Here is an 11866-nt window from a genome sequence, read left to right as displayed (position 1 = left end):
AGTGACGGGGTTTTGTTTTGTTTTGGTGCAAAATACTTTCACAGAATAGGGATTTTATTGTGGTATTTTTGTACATGCATATAACATAATTTGATCAGTATACTTCTCAATGCCTCCCAGAATCGTTATAATGAAAACAGCAGTTGTAAAATATTTGGCTCCATATGCAACACAAAATAGAGGCTCCATAAATGTAATATCCTCCTTGCCTTGAAAAAAATGACTGAAGACAGGGATAATAAGTGCCTAGAAGCTTTTTAAAAATAATAGCCTCTACTGGAAACAACCCACAGGAGAGCTCCACGTGACCATCACTGAGTTAAAAAAATTGTGGGATGTTCATGCAATTCATTACTATAGCACATGAAGTATTGTTACTGCAGAAGTGTGGAAAAATCTCACTGACAGAATGTTAGATGACACGCAAGTAATAATGATGTACAATAGCATTGAAAGAAAGTTTGAGTACAAGCAAAATTAATCTAAGGGGTTGGAAGTTAGAAGTGGCGACCTTTTAAAGGGTATGAGGATTGGAAATGGGACAGAGGAAACCTGATACGGACCTGCGTCATGGTTGGTAATACAGGGCATACATAGTAAAATTCATCAAGCGGTGTACTTCAGATTTGTACATTTTACGTGTGTATTATTTATAGTGGTTCACACACATATGTAATTCTTCAATACAAAATCGCTTGCTTTGACATAAGAGCTAGATTTGCTGTTAATATCTATTTGATTTATTAGGAGAATATCCAGCTCTAGAAATGGGATGCCAACAGCTGGCTACCTTGCAAGCTGCAGTCAGACTGTCCTTTGAATGTGGCCCCATTTCAGTGCTGGCCTGGTATATTATGAGAGTCATGCTTCATCATCATTGACAGCTGGAGATGCCATCACATGCCATTGGCAGCAAAGCACAGAGAAAACCAGGCAGTGGACTGTGCTTTCTACCCTTAGGCTGAGAGGCACAAACCCCAGCAATGGGAGGATTAAAAGCCTCTCAATTAAAAAAGACGAGGGGGAGGGGAGTGTGGGCTGCACAATTTATAAATAGACATTGCCCAAGGCTGCCTGATGATGAAGTGGTTGTTAGTAAACCTTTCTCCTTTAAGGATGCCATTATCAGAGACCATTTAAAAATACCAGCTTCGTTTTGTCTTTTGGGGGAGATCCTGGGTTTCAAGTCAGCCCTGTTAGGTGATATTTCTCTCTGTTGGATTTAGGGACAGGACTTCCATGTTTTGAATCATCTTTAAATGGAGCACAAAGATGATGAGGATGATGATGTGTCTTTTGCCAAATGGATGAGCAGCTTCTGGGGTCACAGCTGGAGAGAGGAGGATGACAGAGGACTCCGGGAACACCACCGACCACAAGATGCCAGCTACAGGAAAACCTCCCTGCCCTGCCCAGTGAGTCGTTATCATGGACCCAGGGGAGAGGTGGAATGGGGAGGGGATTTCTCTTAGAGAATTTTTCGAATCTTTATTCATACCCACAAAAATCCCTTTTATCATTTCATCTTGTTATTTAAGTGACCTGATTTTTATCTATTTGGTAATAGTGATCTAAGATATCTTTCACTGCTCTTCAGAGCTCCTGATAAGCCTGACAAAAACCCACTGCGTGACAGAATTCAAGGCAAAGGAAGAGAAACTTGATGTTATAATTAGTCTATGTAACACTGTCAATCAACATGTGATGTCTACTAGTCACTTTGAAAAACAAAAAGTAACTCCCCTATTTGGTGCCATGACCTCTGAGGTGCTGGGGTTCCATGTAACAAATCACTGCCATTGATATATGTGATATACTTTTTCTGGTGGTTTCCATTTGGTTTTCTCACAAGAGCAGGAGCCCAAAACCCCTGTCCTCAGCCCTGTTTTCCCAGGCCTAGGCAGAGAACCAGGTATCTGGTAAATGAGGGGTTAGCAGGGAAGCTGCTTCGAGGGGGTTGGGTGGCCTAGCCAGGTGTGGGCTCAAAACAGGTATCAGAGTGGGCAGGTGTCTCTGCCCTCTGTGGTGCTGTAAGACTCCACAGTAGACACGTACGTCCTCTGCCTCACTGTTACACAGCAATAATACAGTTTCTCTTTCCAAGTCACTTAGAATTCCAGCTCCAGAGACTGCTCCCTAACCCCTGCTTCTGCCATCCCCAGAACCATACATTTAGGGGTAAATTTACTTGATTTAATTTTAGTTTCAGGATTCCAAGATGCATGATGACTGAGTTGTATTAATATGTGCACAGGACCTCTTTTGGTGCCAGTGGTCAATAACTTGGAAATGAGACCTTTTTGAGACCTCCTACCAAACGCATATTTGAGGGCCAAAGGGCAAGTGTCAGCATGTCTTTGTGCTTCCGTTTCCTTAAGTGAAGAATATTGAATTGGGTGCTCTCTGAAAAATCTTCCAGCTTTAACTTTCCCTGATTCTGTTATAAACAATATACTTTCATTTAATGCTTTCATTTAATCTAAATATAATTAAATGTTCCACACCTAGCAAGCTGTCCATAACATGTGAGACAGGAGTATGGAGAGACTTTAGTTTCTAGATGTGAGAACAGGCATAAAGGGAAAAACTATGATTTACTCTTTATCACAACAGTGCCTTATAGCCACAGGAGAAACAAAAATAAAGGAAGAAACATGGTTTACAAAATAAAATGTCTGGAATAAACTTTAGCACCTATCAAATTTTAACTCAGATAATACACCCTATTTAGAGAATTCACTTTAGTTTGCAATATTGTTTGCCTTATGCTCTTAGGAAATAGCAGATTTTGTTTGTATAATGTTTCCAAATAGTGTCCATTAAACATCTTTGCTCATTTATCTTAATATGTTTTGAATATCTGAGTCAACAATGAATTTTATAATTATCAGCCTAACATGTATATGTTTATTTAGTGCGACAAAATATGGAAAAAAATTACAATCTGAATAGAGAAGAGAACATAGAAGCATAGAACACAAATAAGAGGAGACAGAGGTGGTATGCACAAAATCCTGGAAAACAGGGAGTCTGATTCTGCTTTTCCTATCTACAGAATGCTATGCATTTGTAAACTGAATCTGTACTTGGATATTTATCTTTTTGTATCTCTAAATGTGCTTAAATTTTTCTTGTTTTGGAGATCTGAGAAAAATTCAGTTTTCAATTTTTGTGTTTTACTTTGAGCTCAATGAAAAATAACTTGAAAAGAAACAGTTACTTTTCTTTTTTCTTCTGTGGCCATTGCTTCAATCTAAGGTCATTCCCTTTCTAAATATTAATCTATTGATATTATACCTATTAATATCACATTCATAGGAAGCAAAGAGCTTCTCCCTTCTTGCCTGTTTTAAATGTGTTTTCTAATGTGTCTTTATTAGTCTCATGATCAGCATTAATTCATTTAACATATTTATTGAGCCCTCACTATATGCCAGGCATCGTGCCAGATACAATGGGATTATAGGGTAAAAGAAGACATACACGATCCCCAAGCCTGTGTAAGTTTTAATCTAGTGAAAAATACCAATTGACAGAATGAAGTATTGTAACAAGGGGTAAAGTTTAGTCCTTCTCGAAGAACACCATTTTTGTCTGTGATTGTTGATTTAAAGTGAATAAAGAAATCTTGCTTTTTTGTCCTGTTGTCCTAGGTGGACAAAAAATTAATGTGAATTCTCTCTTGGCTATTGAATATATCTGCTTTCCCTCTCTTTCATCACACAAATACAAAACCTAAGTAAACATTTCCATATCATTTATTCATTTTGCTCATTGGAAATGCAGTTTTTTAAAAAATTTTATTGTAAATAAATGGGATACATGTTTCTCTGGTTGTACATGAAGTAAAGGCATACCATTTGTGTAATCATACATTTACATAGGGTAATGGTGTTTGATTCATTCTGTTATTTTTTCCTTTCCCCCACTCCTCCCACCCCTCTTTTCCCTCTATATAGTCCCTCCTTCCTCCACTCTTGCCCCCCTCCCACCCCCCATTATGTGTCATCATCTGCTTATCAGCGAGATCATTCGTCCTTTGGTTTTTTGAGATTGGCTTATCTCACTTAGCATAATATTCTCCAGTTTCATCCATTTGCCTGCAAATGCCATAATTTTGTTATTCTTTATGACTGAGTAATATTCCACTGTGTGTGTGTGTGTGTGTGTGTGTGTGTGTGTGTATATATATACCACAGTTTCTTTATCCATTCATCAATTGAAGGACATCTAGGTTGGTTCCACAATCTGGCTATTGTGAATTGAGCAGCTATGAACATTGATGTGGCTGCATCTCTGTAGTATGCTGATTTTAAGTCCTTTGAATATAGGCCAAGGAGTGGGATAGCTGGGTCAAATGGTCGTTCCATTCCAAGTTTTCTGAGGAATCTCCATACTGGAAATGCAGTTTTAATACCTTAGTCAATTCACCTTTCTAGTCATTGCCTCCTTCAGCTTAACCTGGTTCTTTGAACATTGCTGGTGTAAGGGAGGTTTATGCCAAAAGAAAGAGCTCTTTGAGGAGAAGCTGAGTTCATTGGCCTGGGGCTTGGCAACTTCAAACAGACCCTCTCAGTGCTGCTTTGAGCTCCAGGGTAGTTATAGCCTGTGCTTGCCCACATGGAATAATTTGAGGGGAAACAAAATAAGTCTCTACCTACATTCAAGATTGCTTCTTTTTTTTTTTTAAATTGTACTTCCCCATTTAATAATCTCTCCCTCCACAGTCTCAATTTAAAGCAGTGAAAGATATTTTTAATTTTAATTTTCATCCCTGATTGACCTGAGGTGGCTACACATTCTCATTTCTACAGTATGTCACTATAGGAGTGGTTCCTTTGCAGTTGTTTGCTATAGGGATGAGTTGGCCACTTTAAAGAATTTCTCACAAACCTGGAGAGAGAAGGCATACTATAGCATTTTATACTTGATAGTGAGTGGCTTCTTGTATTCCAGATTAGACTTGTATTTAACTTTTTGCTTTTAAGATACAGGGTCTTGCTGTGTTGCCCAGGCCAACCTTGAACTCCTAGGTTCAAGTATTCCTCCCACCTCAGCCTCCTGAGTATCTGGGACCACAGGCCTGCACCACTGCACATGGATATATTTATATTTAATTTTAACAAAGCACTACTTTAGTCCTTAAGTAACAATGGGATTTCAGCGACATTTCTCTGGGGGAGCTTTTAGATTAATGTTGTATAGACTTTTCTGTCTTTTACAAGGTGCTAATATGGAGGAGCTGGTATAGAACTCTGATAGAGTTAAGAGCAGGACTTGGTAGCCAATGTCCCACATTCTTCATGTACTGGTACCATGACTCTGATAAGCATAAGCAAATTGCTTAACCTCTCTCTGCCTCAAATTCCCCATATTTAAGTGAAATTGATGACAACAGTAGTATGACAATTGTATTGTGAAGATCCAATGAGGAATGTATAGAAAGTGCTCAGGACAGTGCCTGCTACCTCTTATTATTATTAGTCACTGATGTTTAAACTTGAAAAGTTTTTTCCAGTTGCTTTTAGTTAATTACTGCCTAAAGTTCTAGAGTTTTTCATTTTATCTTTCCCTCATTATTGTTTTTAAAATATATTCTTTTACTTTTAATTGACTTAATAATTGAATAGTCTGGGAGTACAGTTCAGTGGTAGAGCATATTCTTATTATGTATGAGGCCCTGGGTTCAATTTCTAGTACCATGAAAAAAATTGTATGAATTTATGGGGTAAGAGTGTGTTATTTTAATACATGCACACAATGTATACTGACCATATAAGATTACGTGACATAAACATTCCCTCAAATGTGTATCATTTCATTGTGTTAGGAACATTAAAGATCCTCTGTACTAGCTATTTTGAAATATAAAATTTAATTGTTGTCAAAGACAGTTATCCTACTGTGCTATTGAACACTGTAAGTTATCCCTCCTATCCGACAGCACGGCCTTCACTATCTTTAATGTTTCTCTTACATTACAATGAGAAGATAGTTGGTGATTTTATATGAAAGGTTTTCATTTGGAACATGCTTCCCAGATTAATATGTTGAAGCCCTAATCCTCAATGTCATGTTTTTAGAGGTGGGGCTTTGGGGAGATACCTAAGGTTAGATGAAATCATGAGGGTTGGGTCCTGATCTGATGGATCGGTGACATTATAAGAAGAGGCACCAGAGAGCTAGGACCAGAGAGCTGGCTGAATGGCTTGTTTACTTCCTCATTATTTCTGTCTATTAATGCACCCATGGCTTCCCATCTTCCCAAACTCATACCTGGTCACCTTTTCATTTTGTACCTCATTTGGTGTCACCCCACCCTTTCAGTGACATGGCATCCCTGGTCTTTCTTTAGTCAGCGCGTCCACCCTACTGCCCAGCACAGGCACTAACCTGGGCGACCCTCCCAGCCACAGCCTCATCCACCCCTTCGCCTCCCAAATCTCTAAGAAAATTGTTGATTCCAAGATGAAGTTCCTCTGTCACACCTGGACAAAATTTGGAGCTGGGGAAGCATGAGGGTGGGAGTTCATGCTCTGCCTGTGTGAGATAAGAACTATTTCAAGGACTTCCTCAAAAAACAAAACAAAACAACAAACAACAACCAGAGAACCTTCATACCCAACATGCTTGGCACATCTCACAGACACACATTTCTGAAACATAGTTTATCTTTAACATTCTTTAACTAAAATTCAGACAAGACACTTACCCTGCAATGGCACCTCCACCAATAAGCTACTGCCTCCCTCCTGGTCTAGAAGACCAATGATGGACTTGGTATCTAAACAACTTACATGAATTTCTCCCTTTTTGCTAATAAAATATTTTCTTACCTTTCTCTTTGGGTGTACCTTTGGCTTGCCATCCTGTGCATTCCAGATTAAAATCCCTGAATGTATAAATTTTTTATACTTGGAGAATGAAGAAGTAAACAAAAATGTTTAAATCACTCTAGCAGAAAGATCAAAGGGAAAACAAGAGGGTGCAGTGACAGAAGCAAGGAAAAAGTGTTTCTAGCAACCCCTATGGGCCACTATGTTGAACACCAGTCAATGATCAAGACAAAGACCGAAAAATGCACAGCATTTGGCAAAATGAAGACCAGTATCCTGATGCAAAAGTTACATAGGGACTTTCTATGTTCTGCTGCTTTTCCACTTGTGATTTTAACATTGTTGTCATTGTGTTATTTGATCTCTGTGTGTGAGATGTACTTATATTCAAGATATTTATTAAACAATAATATAGTCACTGTTTTTTAGTTTTTGTCTAATGCTTAATTTTATGTTGCTTTTGATACACATTAACTTTTTAATATAAATTCTATTTTTTCTTATAACTCTTCCATTTTTCTTTTACTTAGAAATTACACAAACATTCGTTATGGAGTTTTAAATATGTTTATGGCTTAACTAGAAATGTTTAAAAATCATTGGTAGAGTGGCAAGCAATTAAACTGGTCTTGGGTTATCCTATTTAATAGTTTAACCAGTTGATTCTGCTGTTTCATTCTAGGAGAAAAATCTTACTGATCAAGAAAATAAAAATTTCAGTTAAATATTAGATATGTTTATTAGTAGTTAGTTTATGGGCATCCTGTGGCTATGCTAATATTGTACATTCTCTCTTTATTATACAAATTTTAATTATATATCCCCAGTTTCCTATGCTTCCCAGAATGACATCATGTGACCACCAACCTCGAAGGCATTCTCATGAGGATCAGAAATTCCGAAACTGCACTCACATGCGGTATTACAGGAAATGCTCAGTGGATGGATCACTCAAGGAGTCACTGGAATCAAAAGGAAGTTCTCATTCCAAAATTCAGGAGTTTTCAGAGTCCTTTGAACAGCAACTGTGCATTAAAACCAAACGCTCTGTCTCTTTGGTATGTAACAGAGCTAGGGCACATTTAAGCCACCTGGGAAGGAAACCCAGAGGTTTTGTCATCCTCAAGTTGAAGGAGCACAAATTACAGCTTGGTAATCTATGAAAACAATGCCGAGTTTATCATAACTAATTTAAAATTGAGTATTTTATATCAATTTTAAGGAGTATATTATAAAATTTGTTAGTATAAAATTAAAATTTTAAAACATATTCCTTTAAAATTTTTCTGATATAACAATCCACACACTTTTCTAAAGGTAGGTAAAATAAACAATGGGGTTTGCCACTGAATTTTAAAATGTATATAATTATTCTCTAAGGTATTTTCTCTAGCACCCCATTCAAAGGATACCAAAATATAGGAATGTTAAAGTCCCTTATGCAACATGGAGTATTATTTGCATATAACCTCCATATACTTTTTATCCATATACTTTACATTCTGCCATATACTTTAAATTATCTCTAGTTTTCTTATAAAACTGAATACAATGTAAATGCTATGTAAATAGTTGTTATATTGATTAGGGAATAATAACAAGAAAAATAAGGTCTGTACTACATATTCAGTACAGACACCATTTTGTTTTCTGGTTATTTTTTATCCTCAGTTGGTTGGATCCACAGATATTAACCCCACCGATAGGGAGAATTGACCACATCATCTTTTGTTTGGGGACCAAATGAATACTAATATGTTGATTTAAATTTTCACATATCTGAGCATTGAAAAGAGCCAGAAACTGTTTTTGCAGCCTAATCATGTCCAACAATGTTAATTCTTTCACTTCCCCAGTCCAATTTTGTATTTTATTTAGAGACAGGGTCTCACTGAGTCAATTAGTGCCTCATTTTTGCTGAGGCTGGCTTTGAACTTGCGATCCTCCTGCCTCAGCCTCCAGAGCTGCTGGGATTACCTATTTGTTTTTTTTTTAATAGAAGCATACATAGATATCATGACCACATTTATCAAAGTTATTTTTGCACAGTAATTCCTTTCAAAGGAACTCCCTGACCATCAAAATTGAAGAATTTCCCTTTTTTTGGGCTGGGGATGTAGCAAGCTCAGTGTGGAGTGCTTGCAAGCACATGTGGGTCACTGGGTTCCATCCTTAGGATCACATAAAAATAAATGAATAAGGGACTGAGGGTGTGGTTCAGTGATAGAGCACTTGTCTAGCACGTGTGAGGCACTGGGTTCAATCCTCAGCACCACATAAAAATAAATGGATACAAAATAATGGTATTTTGTCCATCTACAACTAAAAAAAAAAAATATATATATATATATATATAAACATAAATGAATAAAAGGATAGAGATATTGTGTCCATCTACAACTAAAATATTTTTAAAAAATCTCCCTTCTTCATAGTTCCCTATCACATATCGCATCACCCTATTGTAGTTACAATTTCATTTATCATCTTTAGCCTTATCATATTTAGCCCGATGGTCTATCTCCCCTCACCACCTCGTTGGAATACCTAGAAGGTAGTCTCTCCATTTAGTACTGTATCTTCTAATCTTACAACAACACTGTGGTGTTCAATAAATCAGTGAAAAAATGTGGACCCCCAAAACCTATCCCATGGGCAACTTATTGGGGAATGCTAACCTGGCTGGATGTTATTTCTCAACACTTTATTTTTCACACAATCCTCATATTAAAATTTAGTGCAAACCCTAATATGAATATAATATAGGGGAATGAACACAGGGAAGTTAGAATCATTCCACGTGCACCCTTGTTTTCCTTATTAAAAAAAAAAACTCTGGGACACTATTAATTTACATTCTTTAGCTTTGGCATGTTGGAGCACAAGAGGCATGATCATGCGCAGGTTGGCATCCTTCTCAGACCAACAGTGATACTCAAGACCCTGTATTCCTTCTCTTTATGACTAAAATCTTCCACAATATGATGATTGGGGTTATGCTGATTTGTTACTAGACACTAAGAACTGCACATCCACTACAGGATCAGGGCTTTTCTCATGTCTGGCTGTTGGGAGGAATGGGAAGGGGCTCAGCATGGAGCTGCTGGTATATCTCTTCCCTTTCCTGACCCTTCTCTTTCAGGGACCTGAGAGCAGAAAGGAGAGAAATGAGAAAGAATGTCTGAGGATGGAGATAAGATCCCGCAAGAAGCTAGAGGACAGAAGGAGCTCAGCCAAGGAAGAACACCAAAAGGCATCCGTGACCCCCCTGGTTGAAAAAGGGTCCAAGTAGTCCTTTATTTCTACATCACCATGACAGATGCCACTGGTTGTTTTGAGCCCAGTTTACCATTTCAGGAGGGCAGGATGGCAGCCGTAAAAGGGCATCCCAGATGCTGAGTGACAGAGGTGGGCGGTTGGAACGGGGGCTCCTCAAGACGACTTGCGTCACCCTCCAACTGCTTGTGGCATCTTACTCAAGTGTAATCTGCTTTCTTGCCTTTTCATGGGAATAAAAGAATAAAAGGTATTTTAATAGAATAAAGTAATTTCTGAAAATGCAAAAGAAGATTTTAACAAGCTACCCACACACCTTCACCAACTCTTCTTCCATGACAACCTTGCAATTCATCTTAAATAAAAGTCATTGGTGTGACTCTTCAGGTTTACTTCCTTTTAGAAGTAATTATGTAAGTATGTCTAATGGCCATCATTTAAGGAAAACTGGTAATTAGCATGCCAAGTGTTACCATGAATGCTTTAATGTATTACCTAAAATAATCTTTTCCACTCTGAAGTGGGACCTTGTGTTAGTCAGGGTTCTCCAGAGAGACAGGATATATCGAGTGAACTATCTGAGATGAATGTATTTGGGGAATTGGCTCACATGATTACAGAGGCTGAGAAGTTCCATGATGGACTGTCTGCGAGCTGGAGAACCAGGGAAGTGAGTACTGTGGCTCAGGCCAGGTCCAAAGGCCTCAGAAACAGGGAAGCTGCTGGTGGAACTTCTCACTTTTTGTGCCAAGGCTGAAGTCATGAGAACCTGTGGACGGGGGGTTGTGCAGGTCTCTGATGCCACGAGCTGGAGAACCTGGAGTTGGTGTCAAAGGGCTTGAGAAGAAGGATGTCCCAGCTACAGAGAAATTGCTTTTCCTTTTCCTGTTTGTTTATCAGGGTCTTCAGCCAATTGGACGGTGCCCACTCACATTGGGTGAGGGCAGATCCTCCTCCCCACTCAGTCCAGTGACTCAAATGCCAATGACCTCCAGAAACACCTGCACAGGTACACCCAGAAGTAATGCTTTGCTGGGATTTGGGTATCCCTCAATCCAGTCAAGTCGACACTAAATATTAACCATCACAGATCTATTCTTCTCTTTATCTTCTGCTTGAGAAAAGTGCAGTATAGAAAAGTTGTGTAGTCTGCAGATGTGGTGGCAAGGTCAGGGCCAGAGCCAGTCTTTCACTTTGATGCCAAAGCTCATGCTCCTCATACAGGACCTCCATTTCTCCTAAGAAGTGGGTGTGACTTAATGTGTGATGTGTATGCGAATGACGAGATGGTAGTGAGAAAAGCAGGAGTGGATAGGTTAAAATTTTGAATACATGAGCGTATTGAAGACTGATTACTTGAGGTCAGTTATGTGCTCTAGGTTTTACTTTATAAGACCATATTCTGTTACCATTCTCCACACCCCCACAAAGAAGGGACAGGAACTCTCATACTTAGCCTGTTTATTCTTTGTCTCGGATCTTCAAATACCCATGGGTAACTCGATTCTCCCATTTTGTAAAGAAGAAAATCTCCCACATATACTACTCATAACTAGTACTGTCATTGATTGCTACTGCAAGACACTAACCTTTACATAGACAGTAGAAAGAAGAGGGAAAGGTAAGAGTCCTAAGAAAAAAATAGTACAAGAAAAGTAAATTACCAATTATCTTGACTGGAATCATTTTGATTTCTATACAAACTGTACCTGCATTCATTCTGGACTGATATTTCCATGTGACCTTTATGCTTT

The 11866-nt window shown here is 38.4% G+C and overlaps 1 protein-coding gene across 1 annotated transcript; it reads left to right on the top strand.

Moving 5' to 3' along the window:
* Positions 1-1182: 1182 nt before the first annotated feature.
* On the top strand, positions 1183-10480 carry Lnp1 (leukemia NUP98 fusion partner 1). Its single transcript, XM_047565393.1, has 3 exons — positions 1183-1415; positions 7664-7894; positions 9979-10480. Exons 1-3 carry the CDS (start codon positions 1260-1262, stop codon positions 10126-10128), a joined length of 537 nt encoding a protein of 178 aa, XP_047421349.1. The 5' UTR covers positions 1183-1259; the 3' UTR covers positions 10129-10480.
* The last annotated feature ends 1386 nt before the right edge of the window (positions 10481-11866 follow it).

The sequence above is a fragment of the Sciurus carolinensis genome, chromosome 9 (genome assembly GCF_902686445.1).
Source record: "Sciurus carolinensis chromosome 9, mSciCar1.2, whole genome shotgun sequence".
Taxonomy (NCBI): Eukaryota; Metazoa; Chordata; class Mammalia; order Rodentia; family Sciuridae; genus Sciurus; species Sciurus carolinensis.
Note: the sequence above shows the minus strand (reverse complement) of the source record. Positions and strands in the feature narration are given on the sequence as shown.